The sequence below is a fragment of the Protopterus annectens genome, chromosome 1.part1, assembly GCF_019279795.1.
Source record: "Protopterus annectens isolate FY-2018-M chromosome 1.part1, PAN1.0, whole genome shotgun sequence".
In the NCBI taxonomy this organism is placed as follows: Eukaryota; Metazoa; Chordata; order Ceratodontiformes; family Protopteridae; genus Protopterus; species Protopterus annectens.
In genome coordinates, this window is record NC_056726.1 from 1,446,092,954 (window position 1) to 1,446,120,089 (window position 27,136).

At 40.1% G+C, this 27,136-nt stretch overlaps 1 protein-coding gene across 3 annotated transcripts in view; it reads right to left on the minus strand.

The window, feature by feature from the left end:
- Positions 1-27,136, minus strand: part of LOC122810872 (urea transporter 2-like) — a 1,000,121-nt gene that overhangs the window by 484,470 nt on the left and 488,515 nt on the right. For all 3 annotated transcript variants that reach the window (XM_044082418.1, XM_044082423.1, XM_044082429.1), the window contains one exon: positions 20,961-21,089. In XM_044082418.1, coding sequence (XP_043938353.1) covers positions 20,961-21,089 — 129 coding nt within the window. The remainder of the gene's footprint in view (positions 1-20,960; positions 21,090-27,136) is intronic.

Genomic DNA, 27,136 nt, shown 5'->3' on the forward strand with positions numbered 1-27,136 from the left:
AGTATGTACTGGACCTGCACATGTACATTGAATACTAGTAGCCACCACTCACAACCACACCTTACCCCTGTAATCTATCTGTAGTGTATCAGCTTGCATTGCACTCCTGGTCCTGATGTGTCATATTCCCCCCAATAAGGGCCAGTTAATTTCATAATCCTCTATTCCTCATTCTGGTCTGTATAGAGGGATAAAATTGGCCATCTTCCATGTGGATGGGGTGTGGATGGTGCCAAGGATTGGTGTGACTACAGTATGAAATGGAGTTGGGAGCACATGCCTGTGTTCGTGTAGGATGCAGCTAGGAATAGTATCAAGCCTATGGAGACCTCTGTGTGTTCCCTTTGAGAGGGCATTACAGACCTGCTTCCTGATCATGAGGGGAAGGGGCAGGTGCTGTACATGCACATGTGTACCTATGGGGGGACAGGGGGTGAAGTTTACACTTCTCCTGTCTGCATCCAGTTGCCTATATCTATGGCATATTTGTATGTGGTGTTATTGACCACCACTACAGAGCAGATATGTGTGTTACCTCTGGAAATGCAGACACATGTCTGGAAGGCCTAGTGATTGGCTTTGGTGAATGTATCCAGTTTGCACTCAAAGACAGCCTTAGTGTACATCACCTGTGACCTTATTTGCTTGTGCAGAACAAAGTGACATGGCTGTCAATAAGGCACCTGTTTCTTCATGGCCCATCCTGCAATTATTTCCACCTATGATGGTAGCTGGGTATTGCTGCTGTCCACCCTAGGCATCCAGCCTACCTTGAGGGGGTTGATGTTGTCCTGTCAGGTATTGCTGAGGCCATACAGCTATATAGGTGCCCACATAGTATTGTGGTGTGGGGCTGGAAACTGCTGCTAGTTCCAACATATGGGATGTCCTTCATGTGAGCCTTGCACCTTTACCTTGCCTGTGCAGGGGACATTACGGAGGTGTAGGGGCTACAGTTTCACAGACAGTAGGTGGGAATACCTCACGGGACAGGACATGTGGTGACAGCCTAACAACATGGGGGACAAAGCTCAAGAATTAGGTACAAATTGTATGTCATTACTGGTGTTTTACTCAAGGGGGTTGTTAGATTGACAGGGTTCATCTGGACATGCATTTACTGAGTGACTTGATATCTGATAGTGATATGCCTCTGACATATCTCTCAACTGGCAAGTTGTCCATAGAGTGGCCAGAGGTTTGCCTGTTATGTTTGGTTGGTTCCATAAACAATGTCTGTTTTTGTGGGGTTGGTAGGATAATGTGAGGATTGTAGTCACTAACTGTTGACATCCATTGGTGTTTCACACATCATATCCTTCAGGGATGTTATGTTACAACAACACATGTAACACCAGCTACTGTTTCAGTTTGTAACACCATTATGTGTGATATTGTCCTCTTTCTGGCTTCCTGTCCCTCAAGTACATCATGCAGTGTCCAGATGTCCTGTACTGTCAGGTATAGATGTATGGTATATTATTAATTATGGACTGCACTCCAGTTATCATCCCAGTGACCTAGCAGACTCCTGGCCATCGTCTGCAGCAGTGGCCAGGATTATGGCTCCACACCCAGGAAATTCTGTGGAAATCTGTACATATGACAGTTATGTATGGCTGGCCATAGCAAACAGACTGCCAAGATTGTGTAACAGTGTTGTGTATAGATGTTTGTTGGGCTGGGAAGGGAGAGAAGCAGATGTGAGTGCCATACATCCTTTACCTATCTGACTGTGCATGCTGCTACAGTTGCTGGCAGTCCATTAGGTCTTCATGCTTGTAGGGGCAGACTGTGAAATGTCCTGTAACACCTCATGATTTCCAGTACACTGTGATTTTGGCCAGTATATGTCAGTGTAGTGTGTGACTGGCAATCAGGATATGTTTGTTTAGACAGTCATTGTACTGTGGAGTTCATGCTGGGTAATGGTATATTGCTGTGACTGTGGTGCAAATGTTTTTGGGTAGACATTTTTGCACTACTGTCTGCTTTTCACAACAGTTCCATCCCTGTAGTGCATACTATATTTGAATATACATGGGTAATTGCCCAAAGCTGATGTGGGGGAGTGTTGTGTTGGTCTTACTGTACTTCATAAGGTGTTGCGTGACATGTTTGGCAGCTGTCAGGGGATTTCCATTCTTTTACATAACTGCGGTCATACCTCTACACAGTCCAGAGGCCTAGACACTGTCCACATGTGTGGCTCATATATTTGGTCTGTTCCCCAGACAGTCATTGTCGTTGGCTAATCATTAGGATACTCTGGGGGATGAAGTCAGTACATGCTAACATCCATTGGTGTTACTGACTTCATATCCCTCAGAAAAGATATACGATGACAAACCCAGTAATATTAGCAACTGTCTACATTTATAACAGCAATATGTCCAATATGCCCCTGTGTTTGGGCCTTTGTCCCCCATTTATGTCAGGCTTTGTCCAGATGTCATGCACTAAGAAGTTCAGAGATATGTAGTATCATTATTTATTGCCTTCATTCCTGCTACAATCCCAGTAATGTCATAGACCCCCAGACATGTAACAAGGATGTGGCCATAGATATGAGTCCTGTGCCTATACATTCGGTTGGAAACTGTTCATTTGAGAATCTGTGTGTGTCTGGCGATTGTAAACAGCCTTTCAGGATTGTGTAACAGTGTAGTGTGTACATTTTATTTGGGCTGTGTAGGAGGGGGGGGGGGTACATGTGAGTGTCAAGGGCCCTTTCTATCTGACTGTGCATATTGCTCCAGTTTCTGGTTCCCTATCACCATTTATGTTTGTACGGGCAGACCGTGACATGTCCCACAATACTCCAAGATTCTCACTACACTGGGACTTGGGGCAGTATATGTAGGGGTAATGTGTGAGAGGCAAACAGGATATTGTTGTTCACACAGTCATTATACTGCAGTGTTCAGTTTGCTTACTGGTATGTCACTGTGACTGTGGTGCAATTGGTTGTGGGTAAGCATTTTCACACCAGTGTCTGTTTTCCACTAGAGTTACATCCCTGTAGTCCCAGTAATATTTGCATATAGGTTCATAGGTTCATACTAGGCTATCTGCCCTAGGGCATTTATAAGCTTAGCCAGAGTGTGTTTGGCTTTCGCCACCCATTTTAAATGAATTTTGCTATGCCCTTTTTCGAGGTTAGTATACTGTGCCTCTGTCTAACAGTGACACAGAAGTGATACCTGGGGTAAACCTATGATCTCCCATCCACTCATCAAGATTCCTCTTGAAGAGAGTCAATGAGAGACTCTGCCTAACCTGGACTGGGATTTTATTCCAGAGTGAAGGAAGCCTCTGGGTTATGAATCTGTCACTCCAGCATGTCCTATTTATTTCAGTTCTGAGGTTCAAGTCTCTCGAGAGCGTAGCTCGATGGGAATTGGATTTTCTAAGGTGCAGCATGTCCATTAATTCCGGGTTAGAAATGGCTTTATATGTCAGGCACAGATTGCCTCTGAGCAGGCGGTATGCCACTGAGTAGAGCTGGAGTTTCTTTAACACGGCAGCATATGGCACCTGTTTGAGCCCTTTGGTCCTCTTGGTGAGGTACTTTTGGGGTCTTTCCAGTTGCTGCAGGTGTCTGGTAAGGTACATCCCAAAAGGGGCATTGTACTCAATTATGGGCCTGATGAGGGATGAGTAAAGAGGCACAATGACCTCCCCTGATCTAGATGTGAATCCCTTCATGATTAGGTGGGCTATATAAAATGTTTTTCTAACCACTTTGGCCACGTGGTTTTCAAATGAGAGATTGTTATCAACTTGGGTCCCCAGGTCGCTAAATATTTCTTCTGTACTTAATGGATTACCACCTATGTGGTAATTTGTGGGCACTTTATTTTTGTCAAAGGGGATGACTATACACTTTTTGGCGTTTAGCTTGAGGCCATGGTTATGGCACCAGTTGTCTCTTTCTATGAGGCCCTTTTGTAGGATGCTTGTGTTGGCTGGAGAGTCGATTATGGTGCCTAGTTTGCAGTGATCTGTGAACTTGGTCAGCCACAGTCCTTCCGTGTTGGCCTGTACCTCTGAGAAATATATACCGAACAAGAGAGGTCCTAGGACTGATACTTGTAGGACGCCACTTGCAACTGGTTTGGAGTCTGACATGGCTCCAGCAATTCTAACCATGTGGGTTCTGTCCTTGAGCCAGTTTGCAACCCATCTAGTGACATAGAGGTTTATATTTAAGCTGATGAGCTTATCTATATTGCCCGAGTGGGGTATTGTATTGAAGGCTTTTGCGAGGTCCAGGTAGGCTGTGTGGACCACCTTCCCCTCGTCAATGGCCTTGGTGACTGTTTCAAAGAAATTGACCAGGTTTAGAAGGCAGGATCTGCCCTTAACAAAGCCGAACTGGGTAGGATCCGTGCCTGTTGGTCCCCAATATCTTTATTTATGAGGTCCATGATGATCCTTTCCATAGCTTTGCAGACCAAGCTAGTCAGGCTGATGGGGCAATAGTTTCCAGGATCCGTTGAGGCATCACCTTTGTGGAGAGGGACCACTGTTGCTGTACGCCACTCTTTAGGTACATATCCTGTAGTAAGGCTGAGATTGAACAGTAGTTTTATGTTTGGGTTTAGCTCTTCTTGGATTTCATTTAGGATGCAGCCCAGGACACCGTCTGGTCCCATTGGTGCTGTGTTTTTTGCTTTGAAGAGGGCGGCTCTTACCTGAGCATCTGAGATGTCAGGGGGGGGCAGCACTCTGCTGGGATAGATATTTGCCCTTTTGGTGCGGATGGGGGGAGACGTTTGCGCTGAACCTGTCAGCTAGGATGTTGGCAATGTCTGTGGGTTTGGTGTATTTTTTTGTCATTTTGGACTAATTCTGAGCATATCTGGGAATTCCCACCCAGGTTCCTAACATAACTAAAGAAAGCCTTGTGATTATCCTTAGTGTCCTGTGCAATTTTTCTCTCGAAGCTGGCCTTAGACGATTTTATGAGTGCCCGTCGTTTTTTGCTGATACTGATCAGAGATGCCTTCCCTTTTTGGGATTTTGCTCTATCATGTAGTAGCTTCCTCCTTCTATTGTATAGTTTGTTTATGGCTGGGGTCCACCAGACAGGATGCCTGCCTTTGGAGGATTGGGTCTTGGTTTTGTTTGGAATTGCATGATCCATGCATTCCTGAAGGTGTTCATAGAATGCGTTTATAAAGGATTCTGCGGTCTGGGCCGTATTTTCCACAGGCCCGGGGCCTTTGAAGGATTCCACCTCGGTTTTGAGGAGTGTGAAATTTGCTTTAGAGAAGTTTTTCACTGTGGTTTTCTAGGCAGGGGGTGGGGTCAGGATGTGAATATCCAGTGAGATTAGTTTATGGTCTGATCTTACCAGTGAGGGATACACTTCTGGTCTGGAGCATAGAGCCCCCATGTTGGTGATGATCAGGTCCAGTATGGTTTCCCCTCTTGTGGGAGTGGTAACAAGTTGTTCCATAGCATTTGAGTTTATAAATTCTAGGAACCTTTGGGCTAGGGTGTTGGAGCTAGAGTAATGCTCCCAGTCTATGTTTGGGTAGTTGAAGTCGCCAAATATAATGGTGTTTAGAGAGACCTTCATATTTTCCAGTGTTCTCAGGAAGGCCGAGTGGGGTTCCTGGGTTTGGGAGGGTGGTCTGTAGTAGACTATAAACTGGAAGGCAGTTTTACCCACTGTTAGTTGCACATGGATAGTCTCTGATGCTTCGTGCTGTGCCACCAACTTGGAGGTGTGGGTATCTTTGATGAATATTGATACTCCCCCTCCTTTTGTGGTTCGGTCCAAGTTTTTGGGCCGAAAAGCATGGTATGAGGTATAACCTGGTAGTGCTGGGGTGCTCTCGGGAGCCTTGAACCAGGTTTCTGTTACTGCACAGATATAGATGTTCTCCATGCTAAGGAGAGTTTCAAGTGCGTGCATCTTGAGGTTTAGACTTCTGGCGTTGAGTAGCATTACTCTTAGTTTCTTATCCCTTGTGATACCTATGGACGTGGGTTTGTCTTTTGAGCCTTGCCTAAAAAAGGCACTATGGGGGTGGCAAGAGCCTTTGCCAATATCCAAAAGCCCAGGTGTGACAAGTGCAAGCCATCCCTAGCAAAGCATTGTGGCTTGTCGAGCATGTCATCCCAGGCTAACAGGCATTGGATCCCCTTTGAATGACACCAATACTTAAGCCAATTGTTGAAATTGATCATCTTGTCTTCATATTGTGGCATCATTCTTGGTGAGGGTAAGATGCTACTCAAGGTCATGGTCAAACCGGCCTGGGCTACATGCTCAGAGAGCTCCTCTATGTCTCTTTTCATGTAGTCCAGGGAGGTACGTCTCAGGTCATTCACACCAGCCTGGACAATGACTGAGTCATATTTGTACTTGCCTTGGAGTGACCTGAGTGCTTGTGTTATGTGGTGGATCCTAGCGCCTGACAGGCAGCTCACCGTGACCTTCTCCTTGTTCAGCCTGGTGAGCGGGACGTCAGTGTGCATGATGATAGAGTCACCTATTACAAGTGTATCAGGTGTGTTGTTTAGCCTTAAGAGCTGTGACTGTTTGGCACACTGGCTTTGTGAGCTATGTGTTGCATGTGTTTTGTTTTGGGGTAGCGGTTGCTTGGGTGTCTGCTTTGGAGGTCTCTGCTGCTTAGGCAGATTTTTATTTAGAGCCTCCGAGTATGTTTTTGTGTGTTTATGTGTTTGGTTTGCTGTCGTGGTAGGTCTATGTGAGACTGGAATTGTAGTGAGTGTGGTTTCCTTCTCCTGACTGGTTACGCCAGTACTGAGTTGAGAAAGCTTAGCCTCCAGTTTGGCTATATGGTTGCATCTCTCACATGTGTTGGAATTTGTTGGGAGGAGGAGAGGGTTGTCTGTGTACATGAAGCAGTTGCAACATTGCCTCAAGATTCCCAGATTCACCAGCTGGACCAGAGAGGAGATTGACAACTGACCTTTGGACATGCTAGAATAGTATTGGGAATTCCTTTATAATTGAAAAAAAGGGCAAATGGGGAACAAGGTACTCAAGAGAGTTTGTGAGGGTGTAGTGCTTTTAATTTTTTAGTGCTGACTTATATAATTGCTTTAGTGAGCAAGTGCCAGGCTTTAGAGTAGGAATAGGGTGTTTATTATGAGAATTAGATCAGTTCTAAGGGAAAAAGTGAAGAGCAGACTTTGTGGAGCCGAGAATGGTTTAAACCCAATTAAGCGGAGCTGCCCGATGCTGTGCTATGTGCAAAATCGCCCAAAGCCACGCCAAAGCGGGTTTTATACAGGGGGACTTTAAAGAGCTAGAAATTGGCCCAAAACACCCAATAAACTACCAGATTCTTGTGCTGGGAACACGTCTCGGGGATAGATAGGCTGCTCTAAGCTCCCCACTGCCACTGGTGAACAAAGAAGCCTCCCTTTATCCAAGAAAGGAAATGGGCAACACAGTAACTTTCCAAAAGTCCAGAATACAGCAAAGCCTGTATTTGGACTACTCTAGGTCAGGAAAGACAGGAAACATGGATAATGTTTTTTTTTTTTTTTTTTTTCTTTTTTGCAACAAACAGCAGGAAAATGCAATAAATATGTAACACAGGCTAGCGCACTTGAGTGTGTAGCCTCAACAGGTAAATGCAACAAACAGGACAAACTTTAAAAGTGCAGGTGCAAAAACAACTTTAAAAGTTTAAAAAGTTCAAGAAGCAGAAATACTTGCAGTTTAGCTAGATATGCATGTATACAGCCCCAGAACTGGATTTGGGTAGTGTTATGACAGTCTGATTGTGGTTTGGATGTTGCTTGTTAGCTAAGTGTAGTTTCCCTAATGTTTTATGTCCACATATTTGTAGAATATCCAGTTGTTTGGCCAATATAATTGGTCTGGTCCCCATAACTGTTATGTATTCCTGTTGTGAGGTCACTAACTAATGAGAAGCAATTGAGTTGCAGACTTGGGATATTTCAGTCAATATATGTTAGGACATACAATGCTACTACATCCACTTTCTCAGCTTGTCTACTCTTATATTTTGGATATGTCCCTATTTTCATGCCTTTGTCCCCCCACTTTGTCAAGCTTAGTCCAGATTCATTGCACTAAGGAGTTCTCAGCATACCTCTCCACTTCCAGGATTTTCACAGAATGTCCATACATTTGGCCCATACTTTTGTTCTGTTCCACAATTTATTTATATTGAGGATCCAAGGATTTATGTCAGTAAATAATGACATAACATTTCAGATTCCATCATAATATCCTTCAGTAATTGTCTGCTGAAATGCACCCTGTTGCTGTAGCAAATGTATCTGTTTCTAACAGCGATAGTTGAAATATGTCCCTATATCTGGCCCATCTCCCCCCTTTTATAGCCTTTGTACAGGTGTCCAGCTCTAAGATGTTGAGATGGATGGTTCTGAGGTCTGACTACACTACATGTTATGTAGATACATTTATATATGGGTCTACATCAGAAGATCGACAGACCATTTGATCGAAATTCATTTGGTCGACAGCTCATTTGGTCGACAACCAGTATTCAAGGCACTTTACAGGGATTTGCCCCCCTCCCCAATACTGTGCAACCCTGGAGTTGTTATATACAGTTAGGGGGGTGTGGGGGGCAAAGCCCCCCACCTATTTTCATTTAAAAGCATGAAAATACAAGAAAAACTACACATTTTAAATGAAAATACTGGGGGGCTTCACACCCCACACCCCCACACCCCCTAACTATATATAACAACTCCAGGGTCCCACAACATTGGGGAGGAGGGCAAATCCCTGTTAAGTGCCTTGAATACTGGTTGTTGACCAAATGAGCTGTCGACCAAATGAATTTCGATCAAATGGTCTGTCGATCTTCTGAAGTAGACCCATATATATATATATATATATATATATATATATATATATATATATATATAGATATATATATATATAGATATATATATATATATATATGTGTGTGTGTGTGTGTGTGTGTGGTTTACTATCATATTTGCGATTCACATCTCCAAAGTTCACAACAGTAAACTGTTTGTAAAGCCGAAAGTACTGCAAAAGTCGAATTCGACTTAGTTCCAGTATGAAAGCTACATTAGCAAGCAGTACAGCCTACACCCATACTACTAACACTCATATGTTTTGCAAGGGGGGGATGTGCCCCCCACACCCCCTGCCACTTATATAGTCCAACTCCAAGGTTGCACTACAGTGGGGAGAAGGGTAATTTCCCAATCCCCACTCTACTGCGAACGGACCTTACCATGTTCACATCACTGATTACAGCTGTGCGAATGCACTTTGCATTCGCTAATGGATTCCCTCGCACTTATGCAGGTTGGATGAAATGGACTCGCCTAACTGTTATTCGGCATTCCGAATTTCATCTAACCAACTCTCGAGACTCTAATACTAAACCTGTATATGTGCATATGTCTATATACAACACATGGATGATTCCAAAGAGCCTTCTCCCTAATGTTGTATGTCTCTATTACATGATATGTTTGAAAAAGCAACATTAATTCCCTACAGCTCAGATGGTGTAGTGGTACATTTCTCTTACTGTAGAGTACAGGGTCATGGGTTTGAGAGTTGGGATTTATGATTTTTTTCCTTAGTGTTAAATGACCAGAATGCATGATATGTTTGTTAAAGCATTGCAGATTCTAACAGCTCAGATGGTTTTGTGGTATATTGCTGTGATTGTAAAGGATAGCATCCCTGGTTCAAGACTCAGTAGGGCTGACTATTTTGTTTCTGGGCAGAACAAGGTCTGATAGATACAGAGTGATTAAGGCACTTTTAAGCAGTTGTATGTGGGTTTGACATATTATAATTTTATGTTTACCTTCCATGACATCTCCCTATGTGTTATCATTAAATTATATTCTTGTGTGATTATACTGTATGGGGCACTTGTGTTTATATGGGGGTTTCACATCTTTTCCAGAGTGACATCTCACTTTTGGACCTGCTACACTACCCTGGTTGACAAAAAAACAGTTCCTACATTATTTCAGTTTACAAAAATTATTTTAACACTACTTTCCCATAGAAAAATAAGTTGCCTGTTTTGGACTCGATCCATGAATCCCTGCATTTAAAGCCAAGCCAGGACTCTAACCACTACACTATATCAGCTTAGAAGTTTCATTTGTATATTTGCATTTATCTCCTAAGGGATGTTTAAGTTATGCTAAGCAGAAGGCCATAACGAGCACACCCACTTAGCTATGCTTAAACATTCCTTAGTCTAGAAAAAAGTTTATATTATTATTATATTATTATGTTATATAAGTGAGTCTTGTAGTGTTCTGACAACTCATTGAGGACTGCAGTCATAAAACAATGGCATTCATTTGGCTTTCAGGCTTCTCTCCTTCAGGAACTCCTGCTAATACATATCCCTATTTTCTATCAACTTTCTAAGTGTGTGGGTCATTTTTTTCTGATGTGTCCCTAATGTATAATTTATTCCCCCCATTAATTGTGCCTTTATCAATGTGCTCTGCTGTGAGGAAATATTGGCATACATTTGCTGTCAGACATCTACCCTTCCATAATTCATACTAATGCATAACCTATTCTCTATCAACTTTCTATGTTTGTGAGAGCTATATGTGCCTTTTGTCACTTTTGAGGAATTTACCCCCATTATGTGTGCATTTGCACACATTTCCTGCTTTACTCACGGACACTGAAATATTGGCATAATATTAGAGCAAAGCTCTAATATTATGCCAGTTCAGCTTAGAAAATACCGTATGGCACTTTTTGAGTGCAGGGGGCGTGTTCAGTGCCCGTGCACTACTTGGGCATGCCCACTGCACTTGTTCACAGTTCTTGTCCGTATAGGAAGTACATCAGTGTGTCTTAATAAATATTCAAGGAGCACTGCTGTGCTAAACGGACACAGACCACTCTGTGCAAGTATAGTCTTATTTTTGCAGGGATGTTGAATCTAGGGGTAAGTTTTTTTATCAATGTATGTCTAGATATAAGTGCAATTGAACTTGCAGTCTTACATACAACTGTTAAATGGTTTGAGTTCCTCAAAGAGGGGCAAATATAAAATTCAAGATTCTTCACATTTGAGCAGTAATACCAACATCTAAGGTGTTTGAACCCCTATCAGGGTTATAAACTTTATGAGAATATTTTATGGTTGTCATCAAACCTAAAAACTAAGCATTCCTTCTTTTATTAAGATCCAAGTTTGTTTCCAGGGCATTAAGTTCCCCTCCTAAAATGTTGCACACTTTCTTCTTAAGCCAATAAATCAAACATGCAATCAAAGATTCAGCACCAGCAGGTAGTAATGCTAACGGTGGTATTTAAGTGATTTATATTCACTCCAAAGATTATTTAAGGCAACTATTTGCATACAACTCTTATGAAAACCCAGAAAGCCATTAAGAGTCAGTGGTCACCATTGTGAAGCCAAGTTTCTGTTATGGTGAGAGTGTGTACATGTTTATAAGCAGTAGCACTAAAGAGTTCATTGTTTTATTATTTAAGATATATGAATTATAGACAGTAAGGGATAAATCCCTGAATTAACATTGGTATCTGCCCTGTTGGAGTCATTAAAAATGATATAAAGAAAACAGTTAGTTTAGACCTCAAGTATCAGGTGCTATGTGAAGAACCACATGATACCCATCCCTAGCAAACTACCTTCAGGCACAAGGTTTAGAAAAAACTGCTTGTAGTCCATCAGTATTATTACATTTGGAGTTGCCTAAGCTATATGGGTTTTATCTTGCATAAAATATAGCAATCATCCAGCATCCAAAGCTTCTGGTTACCTTCCACGTGCACAAGTCATTAATCAAGTCAAGCTGAGTAGACTAAAAAGTTAGATTTGGGTGCCACGACTTTCAGAACATTCCTGACACTGAAAAGAATGATCCTCTGCAAGTGTTCAAGGCTCCACAGTCGGCTAATGCTGTTGCATTTCTGGACAAATAAGCTCCATTGGGGAAAAAGACTTCCACTTTACTATAGAAAAGGTAATTTATCTGTAAAAGATGTATGTTTTGCAACTTTTATACACTTTTAAACAGGATCACACTTTTTAACTTTTCTGGTAAAAAGTTGTTAAACATTGTTTAAAACTACTTTTTCTATGGAGAAACTGTAGTTACTTTACTTTTTGGGGCTAGGGTAAGTATCTAAACTAAAGTGCTTTTTACTTTTTTTCCTCTGCGAAAAATTTACTTTTTTTGCTACTAACCAGTTTAAATGACTATTGATACGAAGCTTCCCTCATAATCAAGTACAATTTTTGGCTTGACAGTAGAATAATGTACCAGTTCCTATGAAGATTGTTAAGCAGCCTTTGCCACTACACCAGTATGTTAGTTTGTCTCAGCCTCAGGTGCATGACTCTGCTATGGCCAAAGCAAGTTCCTCAGATTACCATCTTTTTCTTTGGATCCTTCTAGATAGATGTCACAGACCATGGGTTAAATATGTCTTCTGTGGCTGTTGGTGCTCACTTAAGAGGCAAAGGAGAGCAATTCTTGTAGGTCCTGAGAGAAAGGGCAAGGAAAGAGACCTTGCTTAGTCTGAATGTTGTGCCCATCCCTTGCAAACTTGTTACTGGTATTTCTGGGTCTGTTTCTTCATAAATTCATATCAAAAAGAGACTGAAAACTACACATTTGTCTTCTACTATATTAGTTACTGTAGACAGCAGTAATTTGTTAGGCTTGGCTCAGGGTTTTGAGAAAGCTGTTGATTATTCTTGTAAAGCTGCTTCTGGTAAGAGAAAAAGAGATTCCTCGTTCCATGAAGGGGTTCAAGTGACTGAACCTATAGGGGAAAGTGAAGAGTTAGATGAATGTTTTTTCTCCTCAGGTTTCTGACTCAGATTCTAAAAAGAGTGTGGTATTTGATTCTCTTTGTGGAAAATGTATGTTCTCTGAGATTATTTCTAGGATAAATAATATACATATAACATGCAATAAATTATTTCATTGGAAAATAGTGAGGAGTCATGATCACTCCTAAAATATTATGATTTGTCACAACAGGAATTTCCAGAACTTTCACTTATTCCTCTAGTTTTGTCTGCTTTGCATGATCATTTTGTTACAGCCTGCAGTTTCCCTGACAGTCAACCTGCTGCCCCTAAAAAAGCAGATACATCAGTCTTTTAAGATTTTATACAGTAATCCCAGACCTGACCTCACAGCTATTGTTTTAGTGAATCCAGCTGTTGCTAAACACCTTGTTAATTCTAACTTCTCTCCTTCTGGGAAGGCTTTTGACAAGTTTGGGAAAAAGGTATTCTACCGCAACACTAATTTTTAGAATTCCAAATTGTCAGGCTCATATGTTGAAATTTATCCTGGCTAATTGTGAAAGTGTGAGAAACATTTTGGCATCACTATGTTCTTATGAGGCAAAATCTCCATCTTGTAATTTTGATTCCTGTGTTTCACAAGTGACACTACTCATTGTCTAAAATGTGTTTGTGACTCTGTGGCAGCTACCTTCAGGACTGCGGTCACTTGATGAGGTTTGCCTAGCTGTGTTCACAAAATCTCCCATAAGATGTAAAAAAAAAAATGAAATGAAATGCTGAATTCTCCCTGGGGCAGAGATCTAGTTTTTGGAGCTTCTGCTACAAGAGTCTTGAAAAAAGAATGATTAGATGGGAAACTAGTTCAGGTCAGATATTCAGCCCCCCTTTTCTATGTTTTATAGGTTCATAGGTAAGTGTGAGGCCTGTTGCCCTTTCAAGCCATTTTAAGTCTAGCTAGTTTCTCTTTTTATGTTCGAAATAACCTATTCCATTTGGTTATAGACTAGCCTTACCCATCCCATGGTTGATAATTATATTTTACCGCTAATTAGAATAACAGGGATCATACCATAGATAATTTGAGGGGATCCAAGCATTTAGGAGCTGCCTATGTCTATTAGTAGTACAAGGGACAGTCCTGGGATACATTTTCGGTTTCCCATCCATAACTCTAAGTTACACTTGAATATGGACAGGGATGAACTTTGCTTTATGTGGATGGGGAATCTGTTCCACAGTTGTAGTATCCTCTGTGACATATACCTTTACCTCCAAACTGTTCTGTTGGTATTGCAGAAGAGGATTAGATCCATAAACTGAGTATTTTTGATGCCATTTGACTTGCTGATGTGCAGTAAATCCATCAGTAATGGGTCAGAGAATGCCCTGTATGCCAGACACAGGTTACCTCTTGGTAGTATGTAGGCTACCAAGTATAGTGACAGGGCTTCAGTCAGCCCATGTAGGATATGTTGTCTAGGCCTTATTATCCTTTTAGTAAGCTTTCTCTGTGGGTATTCCAGTTGTTGCATGTCACTAGAAAGATACATGTTAATGTGGGTATTATATTCAGTTGTTGTTGTGTCTTTCAGCTTTTCCCGGTTAGGGGTCGCCATGGCGAAACTCCGGTCTGCAAATGATTGGCAGTAGATTTTTACATGCCGAGTTGCCAGCCCTGACGCACAACCTTCAACGAAGGTATGCCCATTCACGCATGTCTCCACACAGAAGACGCTCTAGCTGGGAATCGAACAGGACAGTGTCTTACTTTGAGGCGACAACACTACTGCAGCACTATACCTCCCAACCATACCAAATAACTCGGTTTTTACCAGGTTTTGGGGTCCAAATACTGAGGTGCCATGATTCCCGAGTGGCACCCCTCCATTTCTGACTTTTCCCAGCTTTAGTGCTTTTTTTATTTTAAATTTAATTTTCTCTCCGTTTTTTTATTTTGAGCTACATCAGAGCTATCAGCCTGTCGGAATTGAGCTCAAGGGCACCAAGGGCACATTTCCGGCTTTCCCTGTGATCTGCGAGTGCGAGCGGTTAGCGGGTAATTCAAATGAACGCTTTAGCACTAGTTATTCAAACGAGTTCAACAGCTGCATCAAGACGGTAGTTAGCTCGCTCTATCTGCTGGCTCTGGAAGGAGTGGATTTTGGGTTTTGGCTCTTTATTCAACAGCTGCAGCATTCGGGAACAAGTCAGGTAGGAAAGGAAACACCACCGGCTTTGAAAGGAGTGGATTCTGGCAATTTATTCATTAGCTGTAGTATTCGGAAACACGTCAGGTTAGGTAGGAAACCACTTATTATTTCGGCTGAATGCACAGGCTGGCAGATATATTTTAATGCAACAATACAAATTAAATGAAGGTAAAGAAATCGCAGTTGTTGCCAAAAACTTTCATGCATTGCATCTTCAGATTTTGTGCAACAGGCCTTCATGAGCAGATGCTTTTTACATTGCTTTGTGCTCTCTGGTGCTACCATCATACCTCCCATTCTTAGATTTATATTCAGGTATATATTTACAGCTAGCATTGCAACCACCTTCATATTTCACAGGTGGCACATTTGGACTTTGGTGCTGGAAGATGAGAAGGTTGTTGGTTTATCAGCATGCTTCTCTTTGTAATTTTATGAGGTTTTCAGTACATGCATGTTCAGCATTTATGTACGTCCTCTAGATTTTGTGTACTTTGATGGCTAACTTAGTTGCATAAAGTTTGGAATGTGTATAACGAGGATACTCCAGATAAACAGGTGGTCATCGATCGAGCTGTGCATAGCTACTTGCATATGGATGCATGCATACACACAAGTCATTTTCACAGGAAGTATAATAATAAAATAATAAATGGGAAATGTTAGTATATCTTGCAGATCCTGCATATGTTCACTATTGAAACTGCATTATGCCGGTATAGTTTGGGTTGTTGAAGGCAGACACTGCTGAATGATGATTTTCTTTGTTTTCGTCACTCATACTGAGAGTGTTCCATGGTATTTTGACAGCACCAGCCTTTATTTTATGGAGGTTACAGCAGAATTGACAATTTTGACAGTACCCAAATTTTTGTATGGTGATTATAAAAGAGTTGTTTCTGTCAAGTAGTAATAAGTTACGTGTTTCTTTATTTTTCAGATACATAATTGAAATTACCACTGACCAGTTGTTCTAAATTTACCTTGCTGTAATCATGTTTGCATGGATTACATTTTATCAGTTAACATCTCAGCATTGTTGTTAGTGCAGGGTGTTACAGCATTCACGATATACAGAATTCTCATGCCACAGTTGTATATAGATGTAACTATTACACGTTTGTAAACAAACAGCAGTTTTTCTGGATAGCATTGAAGCCATAAAGTTGGTAATAATCTGGCCAATAAATGTCATCCTGTTGCATGCTTGTTTGTAAAATATTCTTTTATTATTTTTTTTTTTGTAGTAGATACAAAATGCTTCCATTTGTTTTCATGGTGTAATTTTACTTATGTTAGTTACTGACTGGGGAGGTCTAATTAGGCTGATAAGTAACCCATTTCAGAGGAGGTGTAAGGAGACAATCTGCAAGCATAAAGAGTTCGTACACAGTTGGTAAGTAAATGCAAAGTAGCCATTCAAAAAGAGGCGTGCAGAAAACTTAAGTATGTGATCAGAAATTAAATAGAGGGAAACGCAGTATGTACAAATTAGTGTTTATGGTAAATGAGGTGAAATAGACAGGTAATAGGACACTGGAATGGCTGCAGGGGGACTCTGGTGCCACATTTTGGTTGTCTGTTCTTCAGTTTGTGTTTGAAAGTAGGTATCCCACAATTCCATTGGAGTGGGTGGGGTTACATAATTATGTATGCAAATTTGATGTTAATCAGCGTACGGATTTGTACCTATTTTTCATGGGTCTTGTCCAGATTTTTGATGTTTCCAGGTTGAGAGGTATGCGCAGCACCACCACCGCAGTTGAGTATTATATTCAGTGATTAGCATAATGGGGGCTGAGTAAAGGGGAGCAATGACATCCCAAGATCTTGACACAGTCCCTTTGTTTATAAGCTGTGCAATACAGCAGGACTTTCTTACAACAATAGACACATGTTGATCAAAAGTTAGGTCACTGTCCTCATAAGTTCCCAAATCCCGAACAACTGGCTCATCCCTTAGGGGAGGTACTATCAATGTGACAGTTCCCTGGGGTAGATGACTTCTCAAAGGATACAATAATGCATTTTTTGATATTTAGCTACAGTCCATGATTTTGGCACCAGTTATTTATTCAGGACAAGTTATTTTTTTATTGTTTCCAAGGGAGTTCTTTCCTCCCTTGTCTAGCTTTAGTAAAAAGAAAAATAAATGGTCCTAGCAAAATGTTGATAAGCAAACATTTAAAAAGCAATAGCAAACAGATTCCAAAAAGAAAGCAGGACCCCCCCCAGAACAAAGGACATTCCAATAAGTCACAATGACTATATGAGGGACTTGTTCTCTCCTCCCATCCTGGCAGTACTTTAATCCTCCCAAAAAGTCTGAATCTTCATTTGTCTCTTTGACAACATACTGTTTCAGACAAATGGATGTTGAATATGATCCACCTAGGCTACAAATGGTAGTGGACATCTCTTCCTCCTTTCTAGGGCAGTCCTCTTCAGCCAACAGGCCAAACTATTTTCTTTTCTTTTGTCTTACAGGATATGCTGTCACAAGTAGTAATAGAAGCTGTTCCTTCTCCTCTGACAGGAGAAGGATTTTATTCAATAATGTTTCTGGTGCCAAAAAAGAAGACTGTTGGAAAACAGTTCTGGACCTCTCCTTCCTGAGCTAGTTTGTGATAGTCCCCAAGTTCTGAATACTGTTACTTCACAACTTATTACCCGTTTCCTCATTTAAGTTTCTTAGTGATGTAAAATTTAAAAGATGCATATCATCATATTCCTATTAATCAAGATTTCAAGCTTTTCTTAAGGCTTTGTGTGTCTGGATCACATTTTCTTTTACATGCCTTGCCCTTTGGGCTAGCCACTGCTCAGAGAGTGTTTACAAAGTATCTAGATGCTGTCATAGCCCACTGCAGAATGCAGAGTACCCACTTTTTTCACTTATTTAGATGATTCGCTTATCTTTGCAGAGTCGTTTTCAAATTGTTAGGAATCTCTGTCTTGAGTAAGGGATTTCTTACAAAGGCTGGGATTCCAAGAAAACATTCAGAAGTTTTTTCTGAGTCCTTCTCACAGGATTGTTTTTCTGGAGTCCCTGCTGGACACCTCAGTAAAAAGAGCTTTTATTCTGCAGCAAAAGAACAGACCTGTGGTTAGATTTGCTCCTGTGATTTTCAGTACAGACGTCTGTCTCAGTGAGGGAATTCCTCAGGATTCTGGGTCTCATGGCATCCATAAGTCTCATGATAACCCTTGCAAGACTCCACATGAGAAAGATGCAGTAGTATCGGAAATCTCTATGGTCCCAGCATCAACACTCATTGACTTTTTAAATTCCAGTCTTGGGATTTGTAAAAAAAAGAGATAATTGGAGATGCCAAATTTCTCAAAATCCAGATCTCCTGGACTTCCAAGATAGCTGCACACTGATCAACAGATTATTTTCAGCTCTCCCAGTGTGAAGGCAGAAACTGAGAAATAACAGCTATCAACACTGTCGCTTTGGGTAAAATTCAGTTACCAGCTACTAAGTACACTGCCTCAATGCCACAGAGAAGAAAATCAAATGGAAAAGGTGAAGTGAGAACACTGGTATGGAAGAATCTTGCATATGTTCAGCAAAAAACAGATGGCTTCCATTAATTTGGAGGACAAATCAAATATACTCTGAAGTGAGTAAAATAAATGAAACATTGGAGGAATATATCAACTGAAACAAAAAAGGCTGGAAAAAAAATAGAAAATGTTTAAGTATTTATTCAGATGAACTGATAAAACTGCAAAGTTCCGAGGCTGAAATGAAGAAAAGGGTGGTCAAGTATGAGACGTCTCAAGAAGAGCTGTTTCAAAAATGGTAGCATTAGGAGACACAGCTTACAGAGAAAACCTGAGATTTTCTTCTGTACCAGAGAAATTGGAATTAACAAACTACATTGTTTTTTAAGAAAGCATAAATAAGCAACTAGACTGGTATTCCACAGCAGGATTTGTTAATTGAAAGGGCACATCAAGTGTTTGCTGCTAACCTGACCATGAGAAAGCATGCAAGTTCTATATTAGTAAAGATGCAATCAAAACAGCAGATGGAATTGATCATGATAAAACTGTGGCAGGAGGATGATGTTTTAAAACATGAAGAGAGTAGAGTGTTTGTTGAAAATGATTATTCACTGTACACCAGGCAAAACAGAAACAAATTTATCCCAGCAATCAGGGAATATTGAGAGGCAGATGTGAGATTCAAGATGCTGGATCCAGTTGTCATCAAAATATGTTTCCTGGAGGATCAAAGACTTTTTTGGATGCAGAATAGGATAAAGATGAAATAAAAAGGTTTATCCAAAAAAGTGACTTCAGAAACAGGAGACTCTGCTTCTCATTCTTCTGATAATAAAGTTCAAAGAGAGATTTTGCCAGTGGAACCTTCTCCCAATGTTCCAAAGGAAAATGCCTGTGAGAATCTAGAGTACCTTTGAACCTACCCTTAAACCTTACACTTCTGCATGTATTGCTCCAACAATTTTCTATATAATTTGCTCTTTCTCTTTTCTAAAGATCTCTCCAATTTATTTTATCTCTTTTATAATATTCAGTACTTGAAATACAGTTGGTTTCCACTTCAATTTCCATTTTGAAGTAAATGCTTTTTGACAGCTGCCAGAATTAAACTTAATTAGTCAGTACAATGCCTAGGCATGTTACTAGAAAGTAATATATAAGCAAATTGAAAAACAAGTTTTCTGATGAATGCCAACAAAACTATCAGCACCCATTCAGGGCAAATATTTCTCTAGTTTTACAGTATTTGTGTGAGTTATTATACTATGGCCTGTCTTACTCCTCAGTCAAGTTTCCTTTGTCAGTCGTTTCAGCATGTTTGCTCTTGGATCCTCCTTTTTCAATATATTTCATATGAAAATGTTTTTGAAAGTGGTGCTACATAAAAAGCCTCCCAGAAAACTGGTGACTTCTTATTATTATTATTATCTTCTTATTCTGATCTCTTTAATGCAATACTGGGTTATAAAATCCAGTATTGCATTTGTGGTCAAACCTGCACACTGTTATGCTCCTTGTGTGGTCTAAACTGTAGCAAGCAGTTTGCTACATTTTAAAAGTAAATAGAAAAAATATATTTTTTAAATACAATCTGTGCAGGCAGGGTATAAACTGAAGCAACTCTTTGCTGCATTTGTAGCCAGCAGTTTGCTACAATTTAAATTAAAGATTTTTTTTAACAAAACATGGCCACCATAGCACTCAGTGCACACAGGGTATAAACTGTAGCAGTTGTTTGCTACATTTGTAGCAAGTAGTTTATTGCAGTTTAAAAGAAGAAATTGTTTTTCTAAATAAAATGTGGGAAAGGAGAGTTGGGGTCAGGGTGCAGAAATGGGACTTGAATGTTTGAGGCAGGGGATGGGGAGTGTAATGCAGTTGGCCACTTGGCTGATGTGCCAGGGAAAGTATGGCCATTTTTTTATTTATTCCTTTGCTCTTCAGTAAAAGTGATGGGGGTGTGGATGTGAAAGTGATTGCTATATTACAGCAATAAAGTTTTTTTTTTCTGCTCTTCACTTGAAGAGATTAGAGGGTTCGTGGCACTAGCACAGGGTTCTGGTTGAGCCAGCTATATTTCTGCCTAAATGAGAAGTGATGATGCTTTATTTTTCTTTGGCTATGTTTGTTTTTGTGACTGGGTTATCTGTGCTAGAAAAGATCCATTTTCAGAGGGAAACAAGGGATGAAAAGCTCTCTCAATGATACAGAAAGCAGCAATACATGCAATACATATAATATACACAGAGAGGTTTACATCTGGTATAAAATGAAAATGACAGTCTGAACCTCTGTAATATATACAGAATTGCTAACAATCATATGGTTATTCAAACTACAAAGCCTGAAACACATTTAGAGAGTTTTAGCAATACAACACAAATGGCAAAAGTTAGGGAACAAGAAATAATTAAACAAAATGGCAGCTTACCAGACTGCAGACATGACAACCACTGGGAGAATCAGCCACCAGTACCAGTCTCCTTTGGCAGAGAATACTGCCATTAGTAAGCCCACAAGGATCCCATTGTATCCATGGAGGCCTGCTGCAATTGCTGATCTGCAAATAAAATAGTATTTCAATTAACATTAAGCAAAGGTTATTGTGTAAGTTGTTTCCAAATAATTTATAGTACAACCCAAGTCAGACAAGTGCTGCTGACATAAATGTCATCCATGTCTTCATTAATTGCAAAATAGTTCACAAAATAATTAATTTGCCATAATGCTAGGTTGTTCATATTAGTTTATCGCCACCACCCCTTCCACATGTATAAGGGCTGGAAACTGCCTTTTTCATATGCATGCAAAAGGGAGTCTGATAGTTGGTACAAATATGACGTATTAACATTTTCATTAATTCTTGGTTAAATTTCTTTTAAAATCTTCCCAAAAAAATCTAAAGTTGTTACTGCTCAATGCCAAGAGTCTAAACAAGAAATGCCACTCCTCCAAGCTTTTCTAACTTTGGAGAACGCAGACATCTGTTACTGAGACATTGTTTTAAGCTGCAGAGAGTACCTCAGCAGTGCAAAGCCTCAGTGCCTTCCATATATTTAGACTAGCAACTGCAGAGAGGGACAGTAAAGGTGAAGTTGTCTTGATCTATATCAGTAACAAGCATACCTCTAAATTAGTTAAACAGGATGACAAACTGAAGTTCCTCCATGTCCAGATAAGTCCCATGCCATATCCTAGCAAACTATATGTCACCCTCTGTGCCCTTTGAAACCCACAGTTCAAACTTAGACCTATTATAGGCACTCACCACTCAACCAAATGTCATACTTATGGGGACTTTACTTATCCCTCTATAAACTGTGAATCCTATATGACCCTAAATTTGCAAGTGCAAAGATTCCTAGAGTTTGTAAATACAAACACCCTGGTCCAGTTAGTGCGTACACCTACTAGAGATACAGACATAATGGATGTGATAGAAAGCTGCACCCCCCCCCCATGTTATGCCCTCCACAAATCAGTCTCCCTTAAATAAGAATCAAGTCTCTAACCTCAGCAACACTGTAGCAGTTAGAAAGTACTCCAAGGCAAACCCCAGCAAACATTGTAGCAGTTATAAAGTACTCCAAGGCAAACTACCTTCTATTAAGTGATAACCTGTCAAAATTTCAAGCACCTCCAAACCAAATAACACAGCAGCCTATGTGGAATTATTTACAGATGCTTTTCACATCTATGTCAATGACTGCATAGAAGCTGCTGTGCCTACTAGAATTAAGATCAAAACTAACTCAAAAAAAACCCCACTATGGTGCAATCCAAAATTAAACAGGTTGTACAAAAGAAAAAAGTCATAACTAAAAATAATGTAGTGTAACAAAAAAAAAAAATGGTAAAAACTCTCTCATCAAACTGAATTGACAACTAAGAGGACTGAAATATGACCTATCAGGGCCACTGCTGTCACTATTCAGTCACAGCTTCCGCAGAAAACTTGTGCCACACAAATAGTAGACTGCAACAGTCATCCCTCTGTGCAAGAGTGGACTATCAATAGATGCCAGGAGCTGCAGACATATTAGTATGAATACTCTCATATAGAAAGCCATGGAAGGAATTATCATGGAAATTATTATCCTTGTCATAGGAACCCTTCAGACACTGGACCCAACCCAATTTGGTTTTATCAAAAGCAGGTCATACCTACTGAACCTGGTGGACTTCTTTGAGAAGGTCACCAAGGCATGGATGAGTGCAAAATGGTACATACTGCCTATCTTAACCTAGTTAAGGCATTTGATACAATACCCCACTCAGGCATTGTAAGCAAACTTGTAGATTTAGGCATAAACCCTATGTAATCTGCTGGATTGCCAGCTGTCTCACAGGCAGGACACATGATGTTTGGATTGGAGAGACCATCTCCACAAAGAAGCCAGTCAGCAGTGGAGTTTACCAGAGCTCCATGGTGGGTCTGCTACTCTATGATATCTATATTTTGAAAGTCAACACCAATGTCTAGGGCCTCTAGCAAACCAAGTTTGCAGATGACTGCAAGCTAGGCACAATCATAGAAACTTCCCAAGATACAAACAGCTTACAGGAAGATCTAACAGACAAATGAACAGTGCCAAAGCCACTGCTTAAAACTCAATGCAAGGAAATGCATACTACTACCTTTTGGTAAGCTGGCCACCAAGGGAAACTATGTCATTGATAAAACGCCCCTAAACTTAGACACTGTAGTCAGGGTTTGAGGACTCATGTAGATAGTAACCTGACTTTTGATCAAAAGGTTTCTAAGGTTATAAGATAATCATTGGATGTCATTCACCTTATATATAAGGGCATGGCATTTAGGACCAGGGAAGTCATTGTGCTGCTATACGTAGCCCTCATCAGACCCATCATTGAGTATAATATTCCCTTCTGTATGTACTTGACCAGCCACAAGCAACAACTGGAACATCTACAGAGGTACCTCATAAAAATAAAACAGAGCATAAATATAATGTCCTCTGTCGATCGCTTCATAGCCCTATCTCTGTTATTTTGTTTCCAACTGACTGCTGAGAGGTGATTTATGCCAAGCATAAAAGGCAACCTTGGATCCTGCTGTGATAGAACTTTTGCATATCCACAAAATGAGAAACACCAGAAATACTAGATCTAAGGATTTAAACTTTTCTTGTGACTTAAGTAAGTCATGCTGGACAGACAGGTAGGCATCTCAGAGAATCCCCAATCTCTGGAATAGGCTTCCCATCCTTGTAACGCAGAACTTTTCCTTAAACCTGTTCAAGCATAACCTGGGCCAGTGGATAGGAAATCGGAAATTCACCCCTGGTCTGACACCTATGTCTCTGATGGACGTAGGCAGCTGTTAAATCACACCCTAACTCTAAGGCACAATAACTCATGGGATACATCTGAGCTGCATGGCTAGGCTTTTAAAGGCCTCAATGGTTATTAGCCTAGTATTCATCTTGTGAGCCTATGTACTTATGACAGAAGGGTATTACAATGCAATCATTAATATTTGCTTGATATACAAATTCCATAGTAAGGAGATTATAAAAAGGAAGATAAAATGGAATTTCCATAGAAAATCTGTTACTGTTTGATACAGTGTTGTCTATTTTCATTCAATTCAAAATATGTGTTGTCAGTTCAGATGGGATCTGACCTCAGTTCCTCAGATCTCATTTGCCATCTGAAGACTTCTTGTCTCTTCCTACTGAGAGAATTTGTCTTTCAACTTTGTTGCAATTAGTTCTAGATTCTTGTGTGTGGTTCTTAGGTGGATAGTTTAAGAAGCTTAGACAAGGTTTAGTAGCTATACAGTCTTTTCCTATTATTTATTATAGAGCCACAGACTTGTTCAGCTTTTTGCCTTTATTATAGTTAATAGAATTTGATATACATTTTATTGTGTGCATGACCTTAGGACCTTGGGACTCATGGCTCCTCTGAAAAGCCTTGTAATGGCAAACTCTCAAGCCTTTAAGAAGTGTGCTGAGTAAGGGCATAAACTCTCCCATCAAAACCCTCATGCTTTGTATGTTTATTGTCTGTGCACTGCTCATTTAGACTCCGATTGTCAATCTTGCTCCTCTTTTAGCTCTAGGACTCTTTAAGCAAGGAGTAAAAAGTTGATTGTGAAAGATCTTCTTCCGTCACAGACAGGGTCATTGTTGCCTGGAACTTCCTCCTCTGCTTCAGTTTCATTTATTAGGATCGATCAGTATGTGATGAAAGACTAGTGGCGTAGGATGTGGTTTCATGTCTATATCACAAGTATGAACCCATTGCCCTGTACAGATTGGCTAAAAGCCCTATCCCTAGACTGTGCCTCCTACTGGTTACTGTGAGGTGGTCTATGCTGGGCATACAAGGCACCCTCAGATCCAGCTCTGATAGACATTTTGCATATCTGCAAAACAAACTGCAGTTGAACAACCAGATCCAAGGATTTGAATTTTGTTTGTGATATAAATGAGGCATGTCGGTGAGAAAAATATGTGTCTCAGAGGATCCTCATGCTCTGGAATGGGCTCCCTATCCATGTGAAGTAGAATGCATCCCTAACCCTATTTAAGTATAACTTTGACCAGTGAATGAGAAATTGGAAATATACCCAGGGCCTGGCCCCATGACAGAGGCAGGCAGTGATGCCCAAATTTACATAACCCCCCACATAACCTCTAGATACTGCCTAACTAACATATCCCCTCCTAATAAACACCCATGACACACAGGAACACGATTAAGTTGGATTGCAAGGTTAGGCTTATAAAGGCCCTGGTGGTTGTTAGACTAATACATACATACCTATAAACCTAGGAACTGATAAGTGACTCAGGAATTTTAGAAAAAACAGCTCTCAAAAGGCTGGCACTGAGGGCAGGGATAGTAATTAGACAAGGCCCAGCATATATATGCCTGGGCAGAGGCCTATAGAGTCTTATAATCACAGCAACCATTAGGGAAGCATGAGAGAGAGCTACTGATGTACAAATCTGATACAAGGGCTGATGGATTGTCCCACAATGACTTGAAAACATGGAAGCATTTCTGTTCTTCTGGCTCAACATCAGTGCATCAAGCTTTCATTAGATGCACAAGGCAGGGGTGGTTGGGCATAAGGAAAAAGACATTCAACATTTGCCCTGAAATGGCACGATAGGTATTAGAATTTCTCCAGTTTGACAGCACCAGAGAAATTCTAATACCTGTCATGTGCCATTTCAGGGGAAAAGATGGTATAAAGAAGACCAATGTATCCTTCTAGAGATGGAGGTCAATTGGAGAAAAAACATTCTATGGTGTTTCCTTTATTTATGTATGTATGTATATATATATATATATATATATGTATGTATGTATGTATGTATGTATGTGCATATTTATTTATTTATTTATTTACAATTTTTCAGCCAGATTAGTAGACTCATCCAAAGACTATTTTCTAGTATAGCCTGCACAAGAAGGCAAGAGTACAAAAACATTGAACACAGGCATAAAAGACAAACTGTACACTAAACTGAAACAGAGTTAGTATACAATTTACAGTAAACGATATTGTAAAGAGGAATGCAACAGGTAGCATGCTCACATTTAGTGCAGAAGGCTGTGGGTCCTATTCCCATGCCAGGTAGATCACTTATTAAGACTGCAGTTCAGCAGAAGGAGGGTGCTGTACTCCAGACTTTGTTGTACTTTGAGTGAGATGTTAAACCAAGGTCCAATCTGTTTGAGTTGGTGGCAGCACTGGTGGATGTAAAAGACCCCATGGCACACCCATCAAAAACAATAGGGGTCCTTTATCTAACACAACATGAAAAAAATTCATATTTACTTATTTAACAACTATTTGAAGGTTGTGCGTCAGGGTTGGCAACTCAGCACGTAAAAATCTGCTGCCAATCATTAGCGGACCGGAGTTCCGCTGTGGTGACCCCTAAACGGGAAAAGCTGAAAGACACAACAACAACAACATATTTACAAGCATGTATATACATAGTTCTATTTGTAGGTTCATAAGTTCTTAGGTGTGTCTAGGGTATCGACCACATGAGTCTTTTTAAGTCTAGCCATGCATCCCAAAACTGTGACAAGTTCTTACTATTTTTCATTTTTCTTATAACAACCTGATTGTTTTTCTTCCTTGACTGACCACAACTCCTTCTTCCACAAACATAATCTGATTTGTTGCAATATATCTGCCAAAATCTTCCTATTAAATAAAATTCCATTCAATCTTTCATTCTAAATTACTCATGTTACATAAAATAAATTAATTTCTACCCTTCTCAAATATTCTTTTTTAGTATACATATAATATTCATACATAATGATATTGATATCTTTATTTTTATGTCATTAACATTCTCAAAGAAAATTTCTTCATGCAGCTTTTTCCAGAGTTTCACCACTCTTTTACATTTAAAAATATATGCTCTGTTGTCTCTTCTTGCCAACAAAATAAATATACTCTTAACTTTCTTTTTATAAGACATATTCCCTTTACTGGTAACTTATTTATTAGAAGTCTCCATAGGAAATCTTGATACTCTAATATCTTGGTACACCATTATTCCTTTCTTTAATTACTTTAATCAGTTCTTCTAGTAAATTTTCCTTTGG